The sequence below is a fragment of the Homalodisca vitripennis genome, chromosome 8 (genome assembly GCF_021130785.1).
Source record: "Homalodisca vitripennis isolate AUS2020 chromosome 8, UT_GWSS_2.1, whole genome shotgun sequence".
Taxonomy (NCBI): Eukaryota; Metazoa; Arthropoda; class Insecta; order Hemiptera; family Cicadellidae; genus Homalodisca; species Homalodisca vitripennis.
The window spans coordinates 132113076-132136810 of record NC_060214.1 but is presented as its reverse complement, the minus strand read 5'-3'; the positions used below and the strand labels follow the sequence as shown (position 1 = coordinate 132136810).

At 31.1% G+C, this 23735-nt stretch overlaps 2 protein-coding genes across 2 annotated transcripts in view; both read left to right on the top strand.

Moving 5' to 3' along the window:
- Window positions 1–16545, top strand: part of LOC124368378 (protein ZBED8-like) — a 42349-nt gene extending 25804 nt beyond the window's left edge. Inside the window, 2 exon segments of the mRNA XM_046825665.1 lie at window positions 15904–16313; window positions 16315–16545. Of these exon segments, the coding sequence (XP_046681621.1) occupies window positions 15904–16313; window positions 16315–16545 (641 nt within the window).
- A 150-nt stretch (window positions 16546–16695) lies between these two features.
- Window positions 16696–17277, top strand: LOC124368377 (protein FAM200A-like). Its single transcript, XM_046825663.1, has one exon. It carries the CDS (start codon window positions 16696–16698, stop codon window positions 17275–17277), a length of 582 nt encoding a protein of 193 aa, XP_046681619.1.
- Window positions 17278–23735: the final 6458 nt, after the last annotated feature.

Genomic DNA, 23735 nt, shown 5'->3' with positions numbered 1-23735 from the left:
CAAAATAGAAAGCCATAATGCAGTTACAAATATATATATATATATATATATATATGTGTGTGTATATGTATATATATAAATATATATATATATATATATATATATTAACACTTTAGACTAAAAAACAAATGAAAAAAATTTAACATGCGTTCTTCGTTTTTGTATTTTTATCAGACTATGAAATAAAAAAATATTTGGATTAACAAAAAGTCTAGCTAAAAATAAATTTTTAAACCCTTACAGATGTTTCAGACAATGACAAAACTACATTTATGATACTGCCATGTATTCACGCCACTTCATTCTATCCCTTCATGTGTAGGTTTCCCTCTTGTAACTGTCATATTGGTAATACGCGTCACTCCATGATGCTTTTATATGAAACGGTAACAAAAGTTATTGAGATACTAAGCTTTATGTATATAAAAACGTCAGAATATTCCCTAGAAACTATTTAAATAATAGTAATATTGTGCTTTGAATTCTGGGACCTAGGCTTTTAACTGTTTATTTTTTTTACCAACCCCCAGTGTATTCTTGCAATATTGAAATATGTCATAGTGATTATTAAATGGTCGAGATAACCCCTAATTGTTTGCAATATATAACTTCGGTAGTGAAACCAATCAATCCTTAACATTTAGCCTAATTCAATTATACGTTGAGTAGTGACACTTCCCAATAGAGTATTTTCCGACTTACTTACATTTGGAATATCAACTAGTATTTAATTTTGTATCTGATTATCAGGGGTATTGCAACACTATTTCCCTTATTCACAGTTAATATTTACTTTTGATTATTTAAAAGACACATTATTTTACCATGGTTACATGTTACTGAAATACATTTTTTCGATTTTGTTTACAGGAATCCACATCTTTTGTTATGTTTTACATACTCCTAAAAAATGTAAAATTCAGCATTGAAATAAACTAAGGAGTAATCGTCCAGTATTTAATTTATTAAATGTCTCGTTTATTAGGTAGTAAGAAGTAATTTTTTTAGGTGTTTATAGTTCGAGTGACAATATAAACTAGTACAAGTATTTTCATATAAATTATGGAGCATTTTAATAATATAAGGGGCACAATTGTTAAAGCTCCAAGAAATTACTAGATTATTATTAGGTTGAAAAACTGCGAACGTTTTGAAAACTTCTAAGTAATGTTCCGCACTAATACTTAGAACTTTCTACGATCACCTTTATATTGCGTAAAAAACCGATTTACTGTTCATTTGCAATCGTTTAGTGATACAAGAAATCAGTAACTCCACAATTCGAGATCTGCAATCTGATATCGATTACATTTTGTTAACTAAACTATCACGAAGTGCAAGCTAGTTAATTTTTTGTAAGGCGCTTATAGTTATGGCAAGTATTAGTCAGGGACAACAACAAAAGAGTAGTATTTTTATTATTGTTCGGGCAGAAAATACCTGTTATAAACTGTATTTTAGTTCGGTTACAGTAATTGTCAATAACAGAAAATATGTTTATTGTGTTTTCTGCAGTTTATTACGTTAATGATCCTAAGGAAGAAACAAGATGGCAGATATTTAAACGTAGTGTTACTAAAGTCTTTCTTTACTGAAGAATGTGAAATGTCCAGGACATGTAGTTCAATTCATAATAGTTTCGTCGTTAAACCAAACTACATATGTCTTTGACCTTTCCGCTTGTTGGGTTTTACAATGCTCAAGTATCGCATAGTCGTATGTTTCGATTTAATCCTTTAATTGTCTAGTTTTAAACGGTATTTTTAAGGCTACTACTGGGTGTATTTCTCGTTCGAAAAGCTGCTGCACGGTTTAAATAAAGTATAATTTCTCACCACGACTACTGAATGCCTAATTTACAACAACACACTTGGTAAATATAAAATTGATAAAACTTCCTCACAACTATTAAAAATAATTCATTGCATACCGACTAAACCAAAAAAGTAGAAAATAAACACAATTGAACTATTAATTTCGTTTTCGGTAGAAAAAAAGTACAAAACCATAATATCCTGATTTTAACGTCCAGTTACAAATACACCACATATTTGTGTGATAGTTCTGTAAGTGACCAGCAGAGTGTAGTAACTATTAAACAGCACTACTATGGAATAGTAGTAGTTCAGATAAATACAATGAGGTTAATGTGTATGTTGCAGCTGTCAGGCGTGCAGAGATGCAGCAGTTCTGAACGTGAAAACACGTACGTATCACTCAGGGGCAGGTGTCAAGGAATTCAAGTCTATAATTCAGGGATCACGGAATAGGAATACCGGTTTCTACTTTAATGAGACCTACTTTCTTATTTCTTTATATGTAAATATTTATCCACTAAATCCTCCAGCTTCTAAGATCTCAACGTAAGCAATAGTATGTAAATATTGCCTATTTAATAACTAAGTTTGTAAGTGAAATTTTAAAAATTGTATGTATTTGCATAAATAAATCATATTGACGGACATAATTCTCAACTCCTCTTAAGTGCAGAAATCTTTTTTAAATATAAATATTTATCTGTATTTTAAACACTTTATATAAATTACTTTGATTATTTGTTGAGAAAAAAATATATATATGTATAACTTATATATATATATATATATATATATATATATATATATATAATATTTTGTACAATTATTTATACAAATTTACAATTATTTATATATATGTATATATATATATATATATATATATATATATATATATATATATACATATATTTGGCAATGTTATAGAAATACAAGGCTAGGGTATGAAACTTTCTAGTGCGGATCATTTGAATAAATAAGAGTCACTTTCTTTAAGTATATATTCCTTATAATTTTAAATATACTTTTTGTTTTAACAAGAATAATCAATATTTACTAAATAAAACATAGAAAATATTGTTTATATATGAATAATATTATAAATGGCATTAAAGTTGAAGCCAGAAGCCGATGTTTATTGTATAAGCACAAAACTTTGGTATTTATGGAACTTGATGCAGGAATTTCGTATAGTAAAGAATGTATTTTTAGTAACGCTGGTTTTAGTCAAGGTCACAATAAGTATAAAGTAGGCTAAACACCATTATCTCAGATCACATTTTTTCTTAGTCCGAAACATAAATTAATGTAAATCAGCTCCAGACAGCCAGCCATACAAGTACCGATTATTTGTATAAAAAAGGGTGACATTTAATCTATTTTTCCAGTTCAACTAGTTTGATATAAAAAAAATTATGGTTGCCTGTAAAGTCGGTTTTACGGGCGAAGATTTTACGTGACAACGTCCCTTTTTCTCGGTAGAATATTTATTGATATGAATATTATTAAATTGCACAATAGGAAACAAGGAATTGAATGAAAATAAGAATTGCACAAATTTTAACTATAGAAATATATTTTGTTTACTAAAACATTGTACATAAATTTGAAATTAATTCAAATTTGTTATTGTAAATGGTAAAGTTGAATAAAACATTTACTAAAATTGGAATTTGAAATTCTTGCTAAACACAGTTAAATTCTAACTCCGCGCGGGGTGATTGGTCGGTTTAGTTCGTTTGTTTGGTCGCACTGTTGTGACAGGTTAGAGAGGTTATAATTTGTTATTTTTAAATGTTTGACTAGCAATACGCGCTGTTTCTTCTCAATCGACTGAATTACGATTGATTGCAGAGTGATTTAAACTAATAATTTACTTAACACTAATCAACATTTGTCAATAGTATGACATAACCTACTATAAACTCAGTTTCTCAACTTTTGTGTCAATCTAACAATTAATCAATCAATCATAGTTTACGATAATGAAATATCAGTGTACAATTATTTACCTTTATTGTTTGTAGTTGTTGTAAAATGGACGAATAAACATAGTTATCTGCTTTATCCCGTGCGGCGAACCCACAGTTATCTGCTTTATCCCGTGCGGATCCCGTGCGGCGGACCCACTGGACGGGCATCGTAACGTTAACCGGGCGTTACACTTTTTCATGAGTGACTCCGAGCCCGCAACCTAATTTAAGACGTTGTCACGTCAATAATATTTTTTTATTTATCGGTCTGTTTTATGTGTTTTAGCCATTACAAATTAATTTACAAATAAAATTCGCTGCAATTTCAACTTACTCGAAAATTCGCATTGCTATCTATTAATTTATTTCTTAGAATAAATTCCAGGATTGGTTTCAAGAAATATGAGAGATAATTTACATCACAACACATACTCCCTGCTAATGGTTGTCAATTTCGTTAGGTCGCTGTTTACACGTTTCAGGTTCTATCTGAGTCTTAATTACGTTTGACGTTAATATCGTTAGCGTTCCATACTAGAGGCTACTCGGATATATAAAACCGTTTGATATAAAAATTACCTAACTATGTTTTTCAACTCTTCATATGTTCATATGCTAATATGTTTAGTTAATTAATAATTGATGTTGAAATTATATTTGTGTAGTGTGCATACATAAGTTGTACAATATTAGGGTTTTATTTACATTTTAGAATATTTGGTATAGATGTATACAATGAAATAGGTGCATAAATTGCAAATTTCTAATACAAATGTTTTTTAGTGTTTTTGATTTTTTTTCAGAAATGTTTATCATATATAGTTTTTACTGTTGTTGTCCTTAAGAAGCTATTGTTTTATTTTTCGCCATTATACCTAATATGCGAAAAATGATCTCTTACTGTTTTATTCACTGAACATAAGAGAAATCATTTATTCACGCAGCTAAATAAATGCATTACAATACAGAATTGTCTATCTGCCAATCTGCAGGTTACGTCGATAAAAAAGTAAAATATTGCAATGTAATATTTGCACAAAGTTTTGTTTGTTTATAAGCAACATAGAGTATCATATTGATGTGTGTCTCCCCTTATTATTTGATTAATTGTGAGGGAACAATTTGAATTTGAAAAATATCGTAGAATAAATAAAAAAATGGAAAAAAACAAAACCAAACTTAGTACAATCATATGATATTTAAACTTGGGACATATATTACATGAAGCTTGATTGAAATTAACTATAGACTTATAATTTTTGTTTGCGACTTCAGCAAAACGATTTACGTAACACGTGGTGAGGCGTTCTTCTATCTTATTATTATATTATAAGAAGCGTTCTCATAACATTTAGGAGTCTCATAATAAAACGACTTCTTATGTTACGTTGTGCAAAAATATATAATCGTCACGCAATAACATTGATAAATGTATAAAACATAATTTGCGTTCAAGTTTGTGTTCTTACAATCTGGTTTCTTATATCAATCAAGAGCCATAATATTGCAATAGTTGAAGGATTTATACGGAGGATTAAAATATTTTTCATTTTAAAAGAACACTAAATGTTTTGGGATTTTCTTATTATAAAATTCATTTAGGAGTACTTTTTATAAGGAAATAAAATGTTTAGATTTTTAGTGTCATCACATTCTTTTAAAATGCAATTACTGGCAGTAGAAACTTGCAATCTTATGTGCGTAACTTCCTACAGTTTTTAGGTTTAATTTCGCTCCAGTTCACCTTAATTTTAATGCAGCGTCTGGTTTTTGACCCTGCCGAAATCTGGAGTCATGTTCGTCTGAAGAGATCCAAAGAACTTTGGCGACAAAGAATCTCAAAGCTAACTTTCACATGGTTACATCCTTATTAGGTGTAACTATAATAGCAACGTTAAATTGAACTAATTTTTCATTACACTACCTGAAAAACATGTATATAACTTGAAGTTCCATTAAATTCTACAATAAAAATTTGAATGAATAAAAATAAGGAAACACCTACTAGCCTATACAATTGATTAAATCTCAATAAAATTCCACTGGTTAATAAATAGTCTAAATTTAGTGACGTATTTAAAGTGAATTTTGTATCGCTAAAATTGTTTTATTATTAATATCTTTTAAAATATACCAGTTTATGAGGAAAGACTGATGTAAACATTGGGTATATAACTGGTAACTGTTTTTACTGTCACGCATGAAACATATAGAATCAAAGAAGCTTACAAACGGAACAGAAAAGGAAAAGCGTTGATGCTTAGAGAATATAAAATGCACTTACTAAATTAATCACGCAAACTGAAGTTAAATGTTTATAATGAACGATAAATAATATCACGCTTACACGAAACTGCACAGTAACAAAGTGGGAATTAAAAACAAAATATTCAATTTTATATCTGAAAATTAAAAGAAGTAGAAGAGATATTCTTGATTAATTAACAATAATACCTGGAACTGTGGTTATTCAGCAATGGGTTTTAACGCTCTACAGCAAAATGTATAATAATATAAGCAAACATTTGAAGTTAAATCAACAAGTTGTACCGTTGTTATTTTCCAGTCGGTTACAATTGGTCTTACACAGACAAAGCTATCGGTTTAGAGTTGTTAACGTTGTTATGTGTTGTTAACGCAGATAAGACAGGCGGAGTAGAGATCAACATTGATTCCCTCTTAACAACAGCTGTGTCCAAATGTTACATTATCTATCTTTTAAACATCATCTTAACACCATCTCTTCTATAAAATTTATATAAAAAAATATCAGTTAAAACTGCACAATGATTTCAGCAAATCCATTTTGTTCAATAAGTATACATAATATGAAAAGTATATTGCATCCTATATCGCAAACTATATGTGGAATTATTACCTGCAAATCTGTTGTAATCAATGTCATTATAGTTATTTTTACTTATATTATAGAATTGTATTCTAATGATTAGTTTTGATCTATGTAAAGTTTGTAATACATTTTGGGGAATTCAATGGTTAAACTGAGGAAATAGATTAGTCTTGAGCACGACTGCCGTACTGGACAAAATGTATGTACCGAAGTATTGTATACTATTTATTTTAATTACTAATTAATTTATTATATTTAGGCATTAAGTATTATGCCGATTTAAACTAATAAGTTATGTTTTTTGTTATTTACTTTCACTTTTACAATAAGAATCCTGATATTAAATATTCTTTTGTTCATCCCTATTGAAATAATCGTATAGGGTTTCACCACCAATATTTTACTTTACAATATATAATATTTAAATCTATTTAAGTTACTAAGCCTTAAACTATTAAACGTAACGTACACATAGCAAAGCAACACGTGTTTCAAGTTGCAACCTCATGATCAAGTTTTTATTTCTAGAACACTAAAGATATTTTATATGCAAGATGTAGGCAACAGAACACATTTTTACCTATATTTATGCACAAATAATAATTTCTAGGCCTATAAGACTTACTTAATGAAATGGCCGAATGTTTAATTCTCGGAATGATTGTCTTTTTTATTAACTGCGTTGCAAATATTTACGCCGCATATTAAACTCGCAAGCTCTACACAGATTAATTTATTCTGAAAATTTATCGATACAACAATTATAATGGATTCCCGTATTGCAAAACAATATTCGCTAAAGCTCAGGAGTACCCCATGGAGTGTCACGTATCATAATCAATCAACATGTTCCATGTCTAAAAATGTAAAGTCTAAAGGGCAATTCATTTTTTAGAATATCGCTCTCGGAACAAAACAGATTAATATCAAGCACGCGATAGATATTACTTGTATACAGCCGACGAATAAGTCTCAGTAAACGTAACATGCCATTACTTGCATTTTTTAAAAAGGTAATAGAAATATATTTCAATTATGGTAACGTTATTTCAAATATTCGTATGGAAATAAATATAGACATATTAACACAAATAATAATACGTACCCACTTTTTAAAATATAGAGGGAAATTGGATTTAAAACTGTTTTTGTACGGCTAATGACATCGCGGTTTTAGCATCTGTCTATGACATGAATCCATTAGTCACTGGTAATCGGTGAAGCGAGAGAGAAACTTGTCTGCACGGCTCATTGGGTAGCGAGCCTCCACTGTTTGTCGCCAGTATCAGATGCTGGTAAGTATAGATAAAATGCTACCTACATGCCTCATTGGGTGATAAACCTCTACTGCTTGTCGAAAACCTCAGTTTCTACTAAGTTAGACATAGAAATTCACCTACATAGCGCGTTGGTTAGAGAATCTTTATTAGTTATCGTAAAAACCAGTTTCTAGTAAGTACAAATAAAATTCTACCTACATGCCTCATTGGGTAATAAACCTTTACTGTCATCAACATCAGCTGCTTGTAAGTACAAATAAAATGTATTCTCTCTTTCCTTCATATTCCTATAAACAATTCTAGACTAAAAATTAGCGAAGCCTATCTTTAAACGTTTTTCGATTTTCTCAATAATATCTGCTTGCCCGCAAGACACCCTAAACATTAAATTTTCCCTCTCACAATCATCAAGAAGAGATAATTAGGCGCCATTTGAAAGAGTTAATTTCGTTCTTTTATAAACAGGAAGAGGAATGTCATTCAGCATAAGATGTTTTTAATGGGCTAATTTACAACATTTACTCATTTCCCTCTAAGTGAATTTAATCCTCTGCGTGTAACAGTATTATGGCACTAATTTACTACAAACTTAAAGCAGATACAAATCACCTTTTACATCAACGTTGATATAATATTACTAAAATAAAAAATGAACAGTAAATGTAATGAAACACTGGGAAATAGAGGAATAAATAAAAAAAAAACATAAAAATCTAAAATAAAAAATAAAATTTAATTTGCTTACTTAGCCAGGGAGTGACAGTAAAATATTATTGATAAAGTTTTGCATTCATTTACATTACATTGAAGCATTAGCAAGAATGATGTCGGACCTTAGATTTGTGATAGATATGGCGTGGATTCTAATCCCGTCTGTTACCGTAGCACCATCTACCTTGTACACATTTGTGGATTAAGGATTTTTTATCCTTTTAATCCATTTGTGGATTACCGCTTCATCATTATGAAGTCGTATGTGGACTAGCAGATAAAAGCTTACATGAGGATCCGGCCTATTATTAACAAGTAAAATATATGTGTTATTATAAATGAGTGTACATTTTTAATTACGTGTTATTATTACAGTGGCAAAATATCTACAGCAACTACTTAGTGTGCAAACATATCAAAGCTAAATTATCTAGAGGAGTCTAGTGGAGGTATAAGTGTCGCAAGGGAACATTTGAATAACAGTAGTATTGTGTTTGGAATACAGAGCCCTAAGAATATCCTCGTCGTGTTTATTTTCCAACCAAACCCTTCAGTAACATTAAGATTTACCTGATATTATATTTTTCTTAGGAAATGTATTTTGTTATAATATAACCAAAAATAGATTAATGTTGTAATGATTTAATTGCGGGGAAATTTATACATTTACTAAGATTAGATAATAATTATTCAACAGAAATAAATGTCATTTAAGATGATACTTATTACTAAAAACTAAATATTTTTGTGATATGAAAAATCTATATTTTGACAATACATATACAGTGTGTAAAATTTCCTGCAGAGTCTTGGCAATTCCCGAACGATTGCAGTAAAAAATAAATAGTAAAAATAAAATTTGGTAAAGTAATAACATTTGGTACATCACTACTGCACCTGTGCCGTTTACCTGCTTTATTTATATAGAGTCCTTTTTTTAGTCTTACATTTTCTTTACAATTTCACCAACATCATATCATATATTTAAAATCGATATTCACAGGCCTGGTCTAACTAATGCTTTCCAATTATCATTCTATCTATCGCCATAACTAAAGACATAGTTTCCTACAAACCTACCAGAAGCGCTTCAATGGCTTATTAAGTCAAATCGGCGATTCCCGTTCCGATAAACATTACATTATCACTTATATACTTACTAAGGTTTCAGTAGTATTTTTATCTCTGTATATTGAAATTTTTAAAATATTAACTATACCGCGAGAGTTTTTAGTCATCGCCACATCAACCTGCTTTACAGGGAGAGGGTGCGCCCTCCGCCACTTCCAGTCTCAACGAAGGTTAGTGATACGCAAAATTTACGTTTAAAATTATTTTTACATTTATTATATACTGTCCACTATTCTTAAAGACGTCAAAGAACCTATAAATCTAATTTTTGAAGTAACTAATATTTTTTGCAGTGTCAGGGGGTTGGCCTGCAAGAAAGAAGAGGGAGATCGTTAATTACAACATAGGTTGAGTAGTACGTGACATATTGTTCTTTATTATTAGATACCGCAATACCGCAAATATGACCTGAAAAAGTTCTCTTTAAAAAATTACGCTGGTTTGAAATTTAAAAAAAAATTTACAATATAAGTTCTAGATTGTTTAATATTCTTGTCTTGGCTCCAGTTTTGAAACCTAAATTTAGTAAACAAAAAGTAGAACATATTTATGAACAATTGTTTATGCCTAATCTTATGGACTTCTTTTGTCACCCTGTTCTGTCAGTCCTCATGAATCTTTGGCCTTATGAAACAGAAGAAAAGAGAGTAGTCAGTACAGTTGACAAGATTACTGCACTCATAAATAAAAAAGTATAACAGCCACAGACAGGATTCAAACCTGCGCTTTCTATAACTCAGACGCCCTAGACAGCTTGCGCATTGGGTTTCACGAATTGATTGTTATAAGATCATTATCAATGAATGTTATAACAATAATTTCAACTTTATTACACACGATTTTGTATGAAAAACTACGAAAGTTTGTTGCTAAGGATAAAAAATTTATTTTAAACTAACTAAAAATTAAAAGATAACATTGAATCAGCCATGTGAGTCACTCTGAACTGGTTAATGTTTGGACCAGCGCTGCCAAATATTAATTGCGAGTAGCACGAGCGGTGCGGTGGCATATTCCCCTTCGGAGAGTGATGAATGTTATGGTTCTGACATGTAATTAAAATTAACTCCTTTACAGCAATAAACTGTTTCATGTACAGTTGAGAGTGTAAAACGTTCAATTTCTTTACTACTTCCATTTCCTTCACTGTAAATACGTATTTATATTTTAAAATATATATCGAACCTTGCAAACGTGAGTTATATGTCCATTGCAATACAACATAACATCATTCATATACAAACACAATTATGTTCATAGTTCTTGTATTTAAGTACAGGAAAACAATCAATCAATAGTATGTTATCCCGTTCATTCTGTAAGATTCGCATGCACATAAAAATGTATGACTTGCAAAACAGCTTCTCAGTATTCTTTTAAGTCTTCATATTTCTCGGTAATTTTTTTAATGGTTAATATTTCAACATTTTAACTATTTCGTCATAGTTAAGGAGCCGGGAGCGAAATTAATCTTTCTAGTAAAATAATTTAATGTAAACGTAGCGCAAAATATACATAATTATAAGGGTGTTGTGTAGCTGAGATGTATGATAAAAGAAAAGAAGTGTAAGTTTAGGCTTTAAGCTGTATTTTGAATTACATTCTCATTACTTTAAAACGATGAAACTTTGCCGAACTCTTTATAGGAATTACTCCAATGGAGGTGGATTGTCAATAAATGCTTTAAAACTATTTATTAAGTCGTGTATGTAATTACTTAGTTTAACTTTCGCAACACCATGTAACAAAGGGGACCTAGATTTTTAATGTTTCAAACTTTTTCAGGAGTGAACCTTTCGAGGTTATTGAATTGTATTTTACCAATACAGACCTTTCTTTTGATGTACGGCTATACCTATGCTCTCATTTAATATGTACTTTTTATTCCTCCGAAACATCTCCCTGACAAGACAAAAAAAGTTGTTTCTTGAACAAGTACTTTTCAAGGTGCAGTTATGATCTACCGAGTTTTATGTCTTTACCACTAAACGTTCTAGAATTATCAAACCCGTGTGAAGCTTTATAAAACACCGGTATAACAATACTTACCATCAACCATAAGTATCACACTATATTATAGTTTTACTAAAAAATATTTATTAAAATATAACCAGTATTACAAAGGAATTAGATAAGTAATAAATGTAAAAAGACACTTTCCTATAATAATGGTGAAAGTCATATTTCATAAAATTTAACTTGAAAAGGACAGTGAAACCAAACCTAACCCAACACAACCCAACCCATTCCAACCCATGCCAACACATCCCAGCCCAACACAACCCCAACCCATCCTAACCTATCCTAACCTAACCTAAGCTAACAGAACCTAAACTAACCGAACCGAACCTAACCTAACATAACATAATCTAACATAAACTAATGTATCCTAACCTATCCTAGCCTAGCCTAGCCTATGCTAGTATAGCATAGCATAAACTAACCTGACATAACCAACCCTAACCTACCCTAACCTCACGTAACCTAACATAACCTAACCTAACCTAACTTCATATAACCTAACCTAACGTCACCTAACCCAACCCAAACCAACCCAACCCAACCTAACCTAACCTAACCCAACCTAACCTCACTGTATGGTCACTACTGCATTCTCTTGAAAACTGCCACTTTTAAATCCAATAGTTTCTGTACACTTATCTATAATATATGAAATTATTATACTTAATATGATTCCCTAGTATAAATGATACACAGAAATTAGTACCGTAAAATCATCAGACTAATTTAAACAGACATTATTTTCTTTTAAATGTGTAATATTTATTTTTTCCCAACACTGGGATCCAGTTTAACATATCAGATTCCAATAAACAGATCTTAACCTAGTGATAAAGGGACACTCTGCAGCACGCTTTGCGTAACAGACTTCGCTTGGGGTTTTAACAAACCTCAAGTCAGTAACTAATCGTTAGGATACCTTTTTATTACTACATTACATGATAACATATCTCAGTTGTTTACAAATTTCTTTCAGTCGAAGAATTTATCGTTGTCTTCATAATTACTTTTAGGAATAACGTAACATTATGTGCCAATATTCACCAAAATGCAAATAATATTTATTTACCTTCATCGAAATATATAATGGGAATATGAATAAATTTTCCTGCAAATTTTAAGTTTTATCGGTGAGCGTATTAAGAGACATAAAGCGGACAGGCAGAGCCTAGATTTACTGATGCTGTTAATGGTCAGCTATTAAAGCTATTACTAATGCTAATGATAAACAGTCACAGTGTAACATCATCTATTTAACTCAATCTTACGTTATTTGTGTTCAATCTACACATATAAAATAATTATAGTTATAAAATATCTTTTCTTATCATATTATACTTAATGTAGAGGATACATATTATATAATGCGCAGAGAATAAGTTCAGTGGTTTTTTCTAATCATCTGTTTTAAGTTTAAATAGATCATTTAGCTAGCTGGTTAGTAACACAAATAAATATAGTTTTTGAACTTATCTGAGTATCATTATAACTGAGATTTATTGCAGTAAACTAAGTTAAGAAAATATGGTTCTTTGTAGAACAGGTTACTAGGATACCTTTACAAGATGTGCACTAATCCAACATATGTTTTACACTAGTGAACGTTGTATAATCAAGGAATAAAAGTCAGTAGCGATGGATAACAGCGTTGTGACACTCACGCACATTAGTTGACTACGCTGGAGCTACTTTGATTATTCAAGTAATATGGCATTCTAGCCTATTCATGGCATTACTTCACCCTTCAAGGAACTGCTTCAGGTATCGTGTCTTGGTGGAGTGCTTAATACCAGTAATACAAGATATCGTCTCAAATATTTCTATGGCTTGACTTTCTGTGTCTAATGTGTTTAACTTACTAGATTTTAATATATCTAACAATTCGTCTTATAATGTGGACTGAGCCACAAAATCATGTAATTTCAAAGATTTTAGGATACACATGGGAATCGAGTCTTTCACTGTTATCAAGCTTCAATCTTTGTGCTGTTTTGAATCAATGTAGTATTTAACTACTTAATATTCTTAACATTCGGTTTTCCGTTGATTGTAAGAAACCATATAGATGTAGTTTTCATTTGAAACTTTCCACGAGTGCTAGTTTAATACGAATATCTTGTGCAGATGCTTAAGATTAGTCTATGACGAACTTATAAATAGCATTGCTTTTAATAAGGGAACTTAACAAAAAAGAATAATGTTTGGTTTCTATATTGTTATTAAATAAAATTTCAACAAGTAAAGTTTATAAATACGTATACGTTCTGATGGGTATATGGGTCCAGGATCTTAATGTATTAATAAATACATGTTTTCAAGTCGCGTTTTAAATAATTTGCGGCACTTTTTTTCAGATAGATTAAAAATTTATATCGAACAGACTAAATTTAATCAACTTGATCTATATACGCATTACGTCAAAATTAATTACATTTAACATAAAATAACGTAGCCTAAAACCAAAAACATTATCGGCGATAAAAAACGTCAGTTTTCGTTTTTTTTTTTAAAAAAAGGTATTGTACAGTTTTAAATATTGTAGAGTTAATAAGAGATTGAATTATGCTTTCAGACAGATTTATTAAATTTTGGTTAAAAGTACAAATTATCTTTAATGGATGATAAAATATAGATTTTTTTGACATTCCACATTAGTACTATTTGTATTTTACTCAATTTAAAAATCAATTAATCGTTTCAATGTTCCTCACAAGATTACTAAATAGCCAATCTAAAAATAAGGATTTAAGTTGGTGGATTTTTCACTATTTGCAAATGCTTGTAAATAAAATTTAATCACTAATAAACACTGAAATGTATCATTCAATACAGAATAGAGCATGAAAATAAATGTAGTAGCTTTGGGATTGAATTTTTTTATCAGAAAAGACAATTATAGTTAGACTAATAACTCAAAAATGTTAAGTTCCCATAGTAAAGATAGTAAAATATATTTCTACAACACCCGGTTCACAATTTTACCAAGGCTTACATCAGAAAAGCCAAGTTTTACAGAAACAAAATTATATTCTGAACTAGAAAGAGTGTATATAAGGTGACAAATGCGGTATGCAAAAGTTGGCTCTGCTTCTTGGCTATTAATGAGTAAAACATGCCGGGAAACTTGAGGTCTCGCGAGCTGAACTTGGCTTCACATTGGCTTTACCTTATTTTATAACAACCGTTTCATGCATTATATTTTGCCACCTGGTTCAGCGAAATGGTTTTTTTTATGAAAAGCTCTAATCCAGCGGTTCCCAAACTGGGGGGCGCGCCCCCCTGGGGGGCGTGGAGAAAGTCCAGGGGGGGGCGTGACACCCAAATGAAATAAATAAAAAAAAATTACAAAAATAATTTCCTCATAGTAATACTCCCCTCCCGCCATCCATGACCCCCACCACCCGTTACCTCCATTTGGCCTTGGCGTGAGTTCGAGTGTCCCTCCACCCCTACCACGCCCCCCTACCACTACCCCCACCGCATCTTCAATCCAATGTCAATAACCTTGCACTTTGTTCAGTGCTTGCGTTGTAATTAGTCCGTTCGCCAGTCCGTTGTGCCAACAGTGCTTAACCTGAATTATCGTCAGCGTATTTGTTGTATTGTGGGTGTTCTGTAATTGCTGCGACGTTTGAATTGGAGTAATTGTTTTTGTGTTGTGTAAGTTCTGTGTGAAGCTGAATCAGAGAAGATGAACACGGCAAAGAAACGCAAGTATATTGACGATTATATTCAATATGGGTTTGTTTTCCTTGCTTAAAGATAATGTTGATCACCCTCAGTGCGTTATTTGCTATGAGGTATTAAGCAATGACGCGATGAGGCCTAATCGTCTTCTGAGACATTTGTCAACCAAACATGCCTCTTAAAGAACAAACCTAAAGAGTTTTTCGCTGCAAAATCTAAGGATTTAAAGCGCTTGAAGTTAGATAGCACTGGATCTGCTGCTCAGTCATCTCTAAAAGTGCTTGAAGCTTCATATGAATTATCTCTTATTATTGCTAAGGAAAAGAAAAGTTACACTATTGGTGAAACGCTTGTTAAACCTTGCATTTTAAAAGCAGCCGATGTTGTCCTTGGAACTGATAGTAGGCAAAAGCTATCACAAATACCACTTTCAGACAACATCGTAAAACGCCGCATTGATGATATGGCCAAGGACATTAAAAACCAGGTGGTTGATGCAATAAAAAAATCACCGTTTTTTGCTATCCGGCTTGACGAGAGTACAGACATAGCACAATGCTCTCATTTGCTTGTATACGTTCGTTACATTGAAAATGAAAGAATGAAGGATGAACTGATGTTTTCTACTGAGCTGTTGACCACTACTAAAGCTGTAGATGTGATGGAAGCAGTATCAGACTTTTTTAAAAAACACGAACTTTCTTGGCAAAAACTTATTGGTGTATGCACAGATGGTGCTCCTTCAATGCTGGGTTCTCGTTCAGGCTTTGTGCAGTTGGTCAAAGAGAAGAATGCTGATGTGGTTGGGATTCATTGTTTTATTCACCGCCAAGCCTTGGCAGCAAAAAACTCTTCCTAATGAACCCAATGCTGTTTTAAAGCTTTGTATTAAAGTAGTCAATTACGTTAAGAACAGTGCATTAAATACTCGACTGTTTAAAATTCTGTGTGAAGATTTAGGAAGTGATCACAAAACGCTGCTTTTTCATACAGAAGTACGATGGCTATCAAAAGGCAATATGTTGGGAAGACTATTTGAACTCCGTGATGAAGTGATAACGTTTTTGGCACAGTAGAAACAAAACGAGCTTAGTGCAGAGTTTCAAAAACCCTGGAACCAAGTGATTTTGGCCTATTTATCAGACTTTTTTGACACGTTAAATGACCTAAACTTGAGACTGCAAGGTGCAGACTCAAATATAGTAAAACATCGGGATGCCATCAAGATGTACGTTGAGAAACTAAAACTTTGGATACTTAAAGTGTCAATGAACCCCAGCAACTATTCAAGTTTCAGCAAAGTAGTGTCAGTCTCAGAAGAAGTATGTTTTGAGGACGTTTTTGAAGGACCGCTTTTGAAAAACTTGATAATTGACCATTTGAAGAACCTCAAGGAGGAGTTCAGCAGGTACTTTCCTAACTTGTCAGAGGAGTTGTACAAACTATCAACTGACCCGTTCAACATGGACATACAGTTGCTGCCAGAAGAGTTGCAAGAGGAGGGAATAGAAATAAAAAATGACTCTGTTGCAAGATACGATTTTGACAAAATGGACAAGCCCTCATTTTGGTTAAAGTACTTAAAAGTTTTACCCCAGTGTTTCAGGGAAAGCTGTTCGGATGTACTTGTCATTTTCAACACAACATACATGTGCGAAAAAGCGTTTTCAACTCTTGTGGCGATCAAAACCAAGTACCGCAACAAACTTGATGTCGAAAGTGACCTACGCTGTGCTTTGTCTGAAACTCAACCCAGGATCTGTCAGCTTATCCAGAACATGCAAGCGCACCCCATCTCACTAAATTAGATTTTATGTTTTGTTTTTGTAAGTAGGTAGGCCTATTGTTTCACCTTCCTTAAATTGAAAATGTATCTGTGTTACAATGTTAAATTTTGTATCAGTTATTATATTCGTTTTCATGTAATACTTGTTTAAATTTTCACCATACGTACAATTATTGATATGTGTAGGGGGGCGTGGGGGGGTCTCCAAATAACCAGAGGGGGCGTGGTACAAAAAAGTTTGGGAACCCCTGCTCTAATCAGAACATGGAAGATGGAAGATAAAGTTCTTATAGTACCTTACTATAAGTTATTTATAAAGTATAGCTTTGTTTTATTTGAGTTTCTTAAAGATATCTATCCCATATGTATAGTGTGTGTATATATAGTTGGTAGTTACAGCTGGAAATCCGCTAATTGACTAAGCCAATCTCTACAGTAAAGCCGAAATACTCGTAGGCTACAGTACTTTTAAAATTCTAATCTTACAATCCAAATTTAACAAAATGCTTAAAAATTATATGACGGTTACTCTTGTGACATGGTCTGGTACGTTATTATATAGTAAAAAGTATACACTATTACTTTGAACAGCTAACAAATTTTAATACCATCTTATGTTTATAAAATTTTATTATTTTAAAATTTACTAACAATAATTAGAAAATAAATAAAATGTAAACATTTTTTAAAGTCATAATTTATTTTGAGCTGAGGCACTGATTTATGTATATAATTTTTGATTAATATTCCAACTGTCACCATTCAGCATCATTCGTTAACGAGTTAAGAATATAATAAGACTAGATAAAGATCCTAATTAACTGCAAATTATACTTTTCTTCAATAATATACATTTTTAATTTATACCAGTATTTGTGAGCAACTATTTAATTCACACATGAGAAAATACATTATGTATAGGACTTTATTGTATTTCACAATTTTATGTTGAACATAATCAAATTCGTATTCATTAGTGTTACAACTGCAATTGTCTAGCTTGTAAATTAAACTGAATCTTAAACATTATGTATATAAAACGAAATTATTCTATTTATCATCCTTCCACGCCTTAAGTGATGAGCTATGGTAAACGCTCTGCTTTTTAAACTGGAACAAATGATAGTACTAAAAACGGAATTCTAGAAATACAGCATCTCTCTCTTTCAATGATATATTATTTTACGTTCATTACGGATTAATATATTCTACTTTATCTCCAACAAAGTTTTTAATTTACCCCGGTAACTAAACTAACACAGCCCTCAATTCACGTTTTAAAACGGCTCTGTTTTACTGCACATCCAGTCCGATATTAAATTGTAAAGTGACCTAAAGACTGTAATTGACCTAAATTGTTAAGGAAACAGGATCTTTCTGCACATTTTCCATCGATTCGTGAAACAGAAAATAAGAAACCTAAATTGTTGCCACCACAAATTAAGGAAATGTGCACTTCTTACATAGGTACCAGGACACTATAATATGTTCTCAAATTAGGCCCTTAGTGCTTTCTTATTATTGGTTTTCCAACATTTAAAGGTCGGGACTTTGAAGTGCCTTAGTGACACATATGTTGTTTATCGCTATTTGTGATTAAGTAGGTTGGTATACTTAAAAAAAAGGATAAGTGAGAAAAACTTTAAAGTCAGCTAATATTGGTAACGAAAATTCAAACTATATTTAACGTCTTGCACATTTATAAATGGTTTGCTAAAATTTAACTCTTTAGGAATGATATACTGGAAAATTGAATCAAAATAAATTTATAAATTAATACGAAATATTAGGTAATTTTGAATATTAACCAGCAAAACAAATTTTAAACTAATGAACATGAACATTTTCAAAATACCATATGTTATTAAAACGACAGACAGACATAAAAACAATATAAGAATCCGTATACAATTTCATGTTAGTGTTCCATATTTATGTTTCTTTAAATATATATATATATATATATATATATATATATATATATATATATATATATATACAAAATGCGATTGTCTTGTTTGTATGTTTCAGCTGTATGGTCTTTTGCAGTCATGTAAAGAGATTTATCAACTTCATTGTAGTAAAGTTAATCCATCAATCTCATTAATCTCAATTTATAGTCTAAAGTTTGAGGCAAATGTAAGTAAATGTGTAAAGTTTTAAATCTATAATTGATATAATTTAACTTATATATATATATATATATATATATATATATATATATATATATAAATGATATATAAATGTTTTATGACTAAAGGTCAACGTTATAATTTAATTGAATATACACACTATCTAGTATATGTAGAACCGTAGAGAAAACCCATTTGAAAGTTTAATGTAATCAACATAAATGTAGAAATGTATATCAAAGTTTATTGTAATACGTGTGAAAATGGCAATGTGTTTTTTTATCACGTTTAAGGTAAACGTATAAAAATGTGTTTTTTAGTTAATAATTTTCAGGGAATTCAATTGTTCCATTTTCTTTAGAATACAAACATTTTATTGAATAATAATTTGGACTTAACGGAAAAAACATGGTTTAAATACATATTTAAGTAATATTGATTTAAAAAATATAGTTTATAAAAATTCATTTTTTTACTATCTACCTATAATAAATGAAACTTGAAATGTTCTGAGTTAGGATTTTGGTGGACTCTTAGAATTATATTCTGTGCTTTACGTTGAGGTATAGGACCGGAGCCTGATCGTTATAGCAAGTAACGGGTGTGAAAAGCCAGCATTACACTTATACTGTGCCGTTATCCAAGTCTTCAAAGCTAACGAAGTATACCGACACTCAAGGTGGGGTTGATGTCTAACGGGCCGCGGTAACAAAGGCACGTCACGCTCCAGTGATCGAGTCACGGCATTGAAACCCTGCAAAACCTTTTGGGGGGTATTTGTATCCTTAAACCACGTTAAGAATATAATTATCTAATTTAGAGAGAACCCGTAAAAATAATGATATTTAGCCAATAAAAATAACTTCAATTCTAGTTTTCAGGTAATAAGTCAAATCTATTACAAAAGTACAAGTTAAACAAAGTGTATGAAAACTAATAATGTTAAAAAATCATTTATGAGTAAAAAAATACATTTTGTATGCAAGATAAACAACATTTAAATTTACAATAGAAATAGTTTTACTTGATTATTGCAATAACTGCAGTTTTAAACGCAATAAATAAATAACCAAATATCTTTTAGTATGTTTAAAAACTAGTAGATGTTCGAAATAGTATAACTTTTAAAATAGTTTTAAGAAATAAATATCATTTACTGAATTAAAAAAAAAAACAGGTAACGAAATATGGTGATTTTTTTAGAAACAATTAGCATAATACGGTGAAATTACAAATTGTAGAAATTGTTACCCATAATTAATTATAGTAAGTATGCCTATAGAACTGAAAATCATTTTTCTTTTCCATTGTTTATTTTAGCTACGTATAAATGCATATGGTTTTAGGTTCCTAATAAGGTATTAATAGAGTTTGTTTTAAACGTCTTGCCTTGTGTACCCATTTTATAATTTAATGAAATTATTTTATGGTTGGGGTTTAGCTTTAAAGTTATACATACTTAGTATTATACCTAAGTAATACTAAGTACATACTTAGTATTACTTACTTTTCAAATATTGTTATTGGTAATGTATACCCAAGATCATGATCCCTACTACGGATATTTTTAATAGTATTTAAAATATATCGCAATTAAATTAAAATTAGTGTTATCTCTTCAATTTACACACACTTGAAGTCTGTTATGTGAAGTCCTAAATCTCACAATCGTCTTACTGCTATTTTGGTTAATGAAAAAAACTAATAAACGTGATAAGTTACCGTATGTTTGATGTGGTACTAACGGTTTAAAAATCCTTCCAATTTATTTCTACACCAAAGAAACATCTCTAGTCTATACATGAACTAGTACTTCTCATCAATTACTCAACCTCAACACATGAAAACTCGTCAACGACTATGGAAGGGATGACTACTTCTTTGGAAACATTTCCATTATTATAGAAACTGAATCCTTTTCTACCACAACGCTCAGAAATGCTTATTACATTATTTTACTTCCTTATTAAGAGCTTAATAAGAAACATTTAATAAAGGTGACCATTGATTTATAATAATTTCCCCTCTTTAAGTGCATATTCTTGTAATTAGAAGCTAGCGTATTAATTATTTAAACGTTTCCATAGTAATCTATTAGTCAACTGCTTACATTCTCAATTACCTTTTAAACAACACAAACAGTATAATCAATGAGACGTTTATGAGATGACAAATATGCTAAAAATTTAATAATTCCTATATTGCTTGTAAAGTTTGTGAGTAAATCTTATTTTTCTTTAGTAAAAATTTCAAAATCCGAAAAATCGACCTTCTTTTTTTAAATTTGATTATTTACGATATAACGCTTCACAGTATAAGAGGTTTCAGACTTTTTCCTTCGTTACCTTTTGTAACATATAACGATGAAATTGTCCTAAATACTGTTATTTGAACATTAAGTATTATCTGTAAACACTCTGTAGTCCAAAATCATAAAAACCGGTAATTATAAACTTGTTTATATTGTCTATGTTGTAAATTTTCCTGTTGTATTATATCATCATAAATTTTATTTCAAGTATCTTTTTCCTTTTTAAAAGTTTAGTTGGTTTTAACTTTTAAACTAATGTGTTCAAAAGAATATTTGAAAGCATAAAAGTATTATAAAATGTTATTGTGTATCTGAAATCGGATTATATTCCCAAATTTCAAAATTATGAATTGACATTAACGATTGTGGCTGACAAGTAGCTAATGTTAGTGAATGTATATTGCTTCCTGTATATTTGGTCGTGTTTGAGATAGTAATTGTGGCAAATATAAACTCGATACTGCACATAATACAAAATGTAATTGCTTAGTAGTATTTGTATCTTAACCCTAGATTACATAACCTGTTTTGGAGTCACATGTTCACAAAACCTTCGTAAAATTTACGACTAGCTTTGTTATTATTTTTCTCATACTGTTACACTAATTAAGTAGTTTTAAAGGTACGTATTACATTCTCTGTGTATTATATGAGACGAATTGATTAATATTTGTGCTTAATAAATCTTATATAGTATTCCTATTCACATATTTTGAATATGTGTTAAATTTGAACAAGAAAAATGAGGGTTTTTGAAAAAAAAAATAAAAAAATGTGAGATAACTATTTTATTTGTTCAAAAAATTATGTAAATACAAAAGTTTACTATAAATACTTATAAAAAAAGATAATACAATCAATATTGGGTAAAAAATCATCATTAGGTAGAACCACAAAGTTACTGTACTTTACGAGGCCGTACAATAGTTCATTGTCCTTCATCACATGAAATACAAGTTGTAGCTTTGTGTTGGGCACAGATAGGGTGGCGGCAATGCTTACAATACGTTGTTGTCATTCGCCTTAGGTTAGAAGGACAATAGAAACACACTTTCCTTGTGCCTGGAGGTGGGGCAGCGCCGGGATTGTCAGGGTTTCCTAGAACGCCACAAATCATCGTGCGCAGTCCTCGTCTAAGGCTCGGTATCTGGAGGCGGTTCTGCATGTGAGGTCTACTAAGGTCCATAAATAGTTCTTTCATGAAGGTTCTTCTATTGGCAGGTTGATTTCCTTTTTCAAGATTGTTTGTGCAATATATCACATATGAATTTACAAAGCTAATGTTCATAATGCCAAAGAACACAGCTAATGGCCAGCGTTGGGTCTTCCTACTGCATGACATGTTGTTACACAATTGGTCCATGGCATCGACTCCTCCTTTCGTTTCATTGTAAGTATGAATTATATCTGGCTTATGTGTATCGTCGTTGATATGGTTACCTTCATGCATGGTTGAGAGGAGGAGAAACGATTTTGTTCTTTTTTTTTGTACGACACAAGTGTTTTTTTCCCTATCAAACAAAAATAGCGAAGTGTTCACAGGTCTTTCCTTTTTGTTCATCAGTTCGGAAGGGACACCTTTTCTGTTTGCACGTATGGTACCGACTAAGGTCAAGTTGTATGGGTCTCTTAGCAAATCTTCGGCCAGGCTGACACTAGTGAACCAATTGTCCATAGTGACACTTCTGTTTGTACCATGAATTGGTCTCGTAATTTCTTTTACAAAGAATTCTGCAAGTGTTTGCCCTCCGGTTTGAGTTTTTTTACCAACATAGGGAATTCCATTGATCATGTATTTAGTGGTTTTATCACACGCCATAACTATTTTTATTCCATACTTGGAAGGTTTGTTTGGGATGTACATTCTAAAGGGACATTTCCCCCTGAATCCCAATAACTGTTCGTCAACAGTTACGTACGAGCCTGGTCTATATTTCGTCTTACAGTTTAGAACAAAATCATCCCATAACTCTCGTATGGGCGCAAACGGATCACCTCGTTGACGCTCCAAACGCGTTTCTCTATCGTCGAAACGAA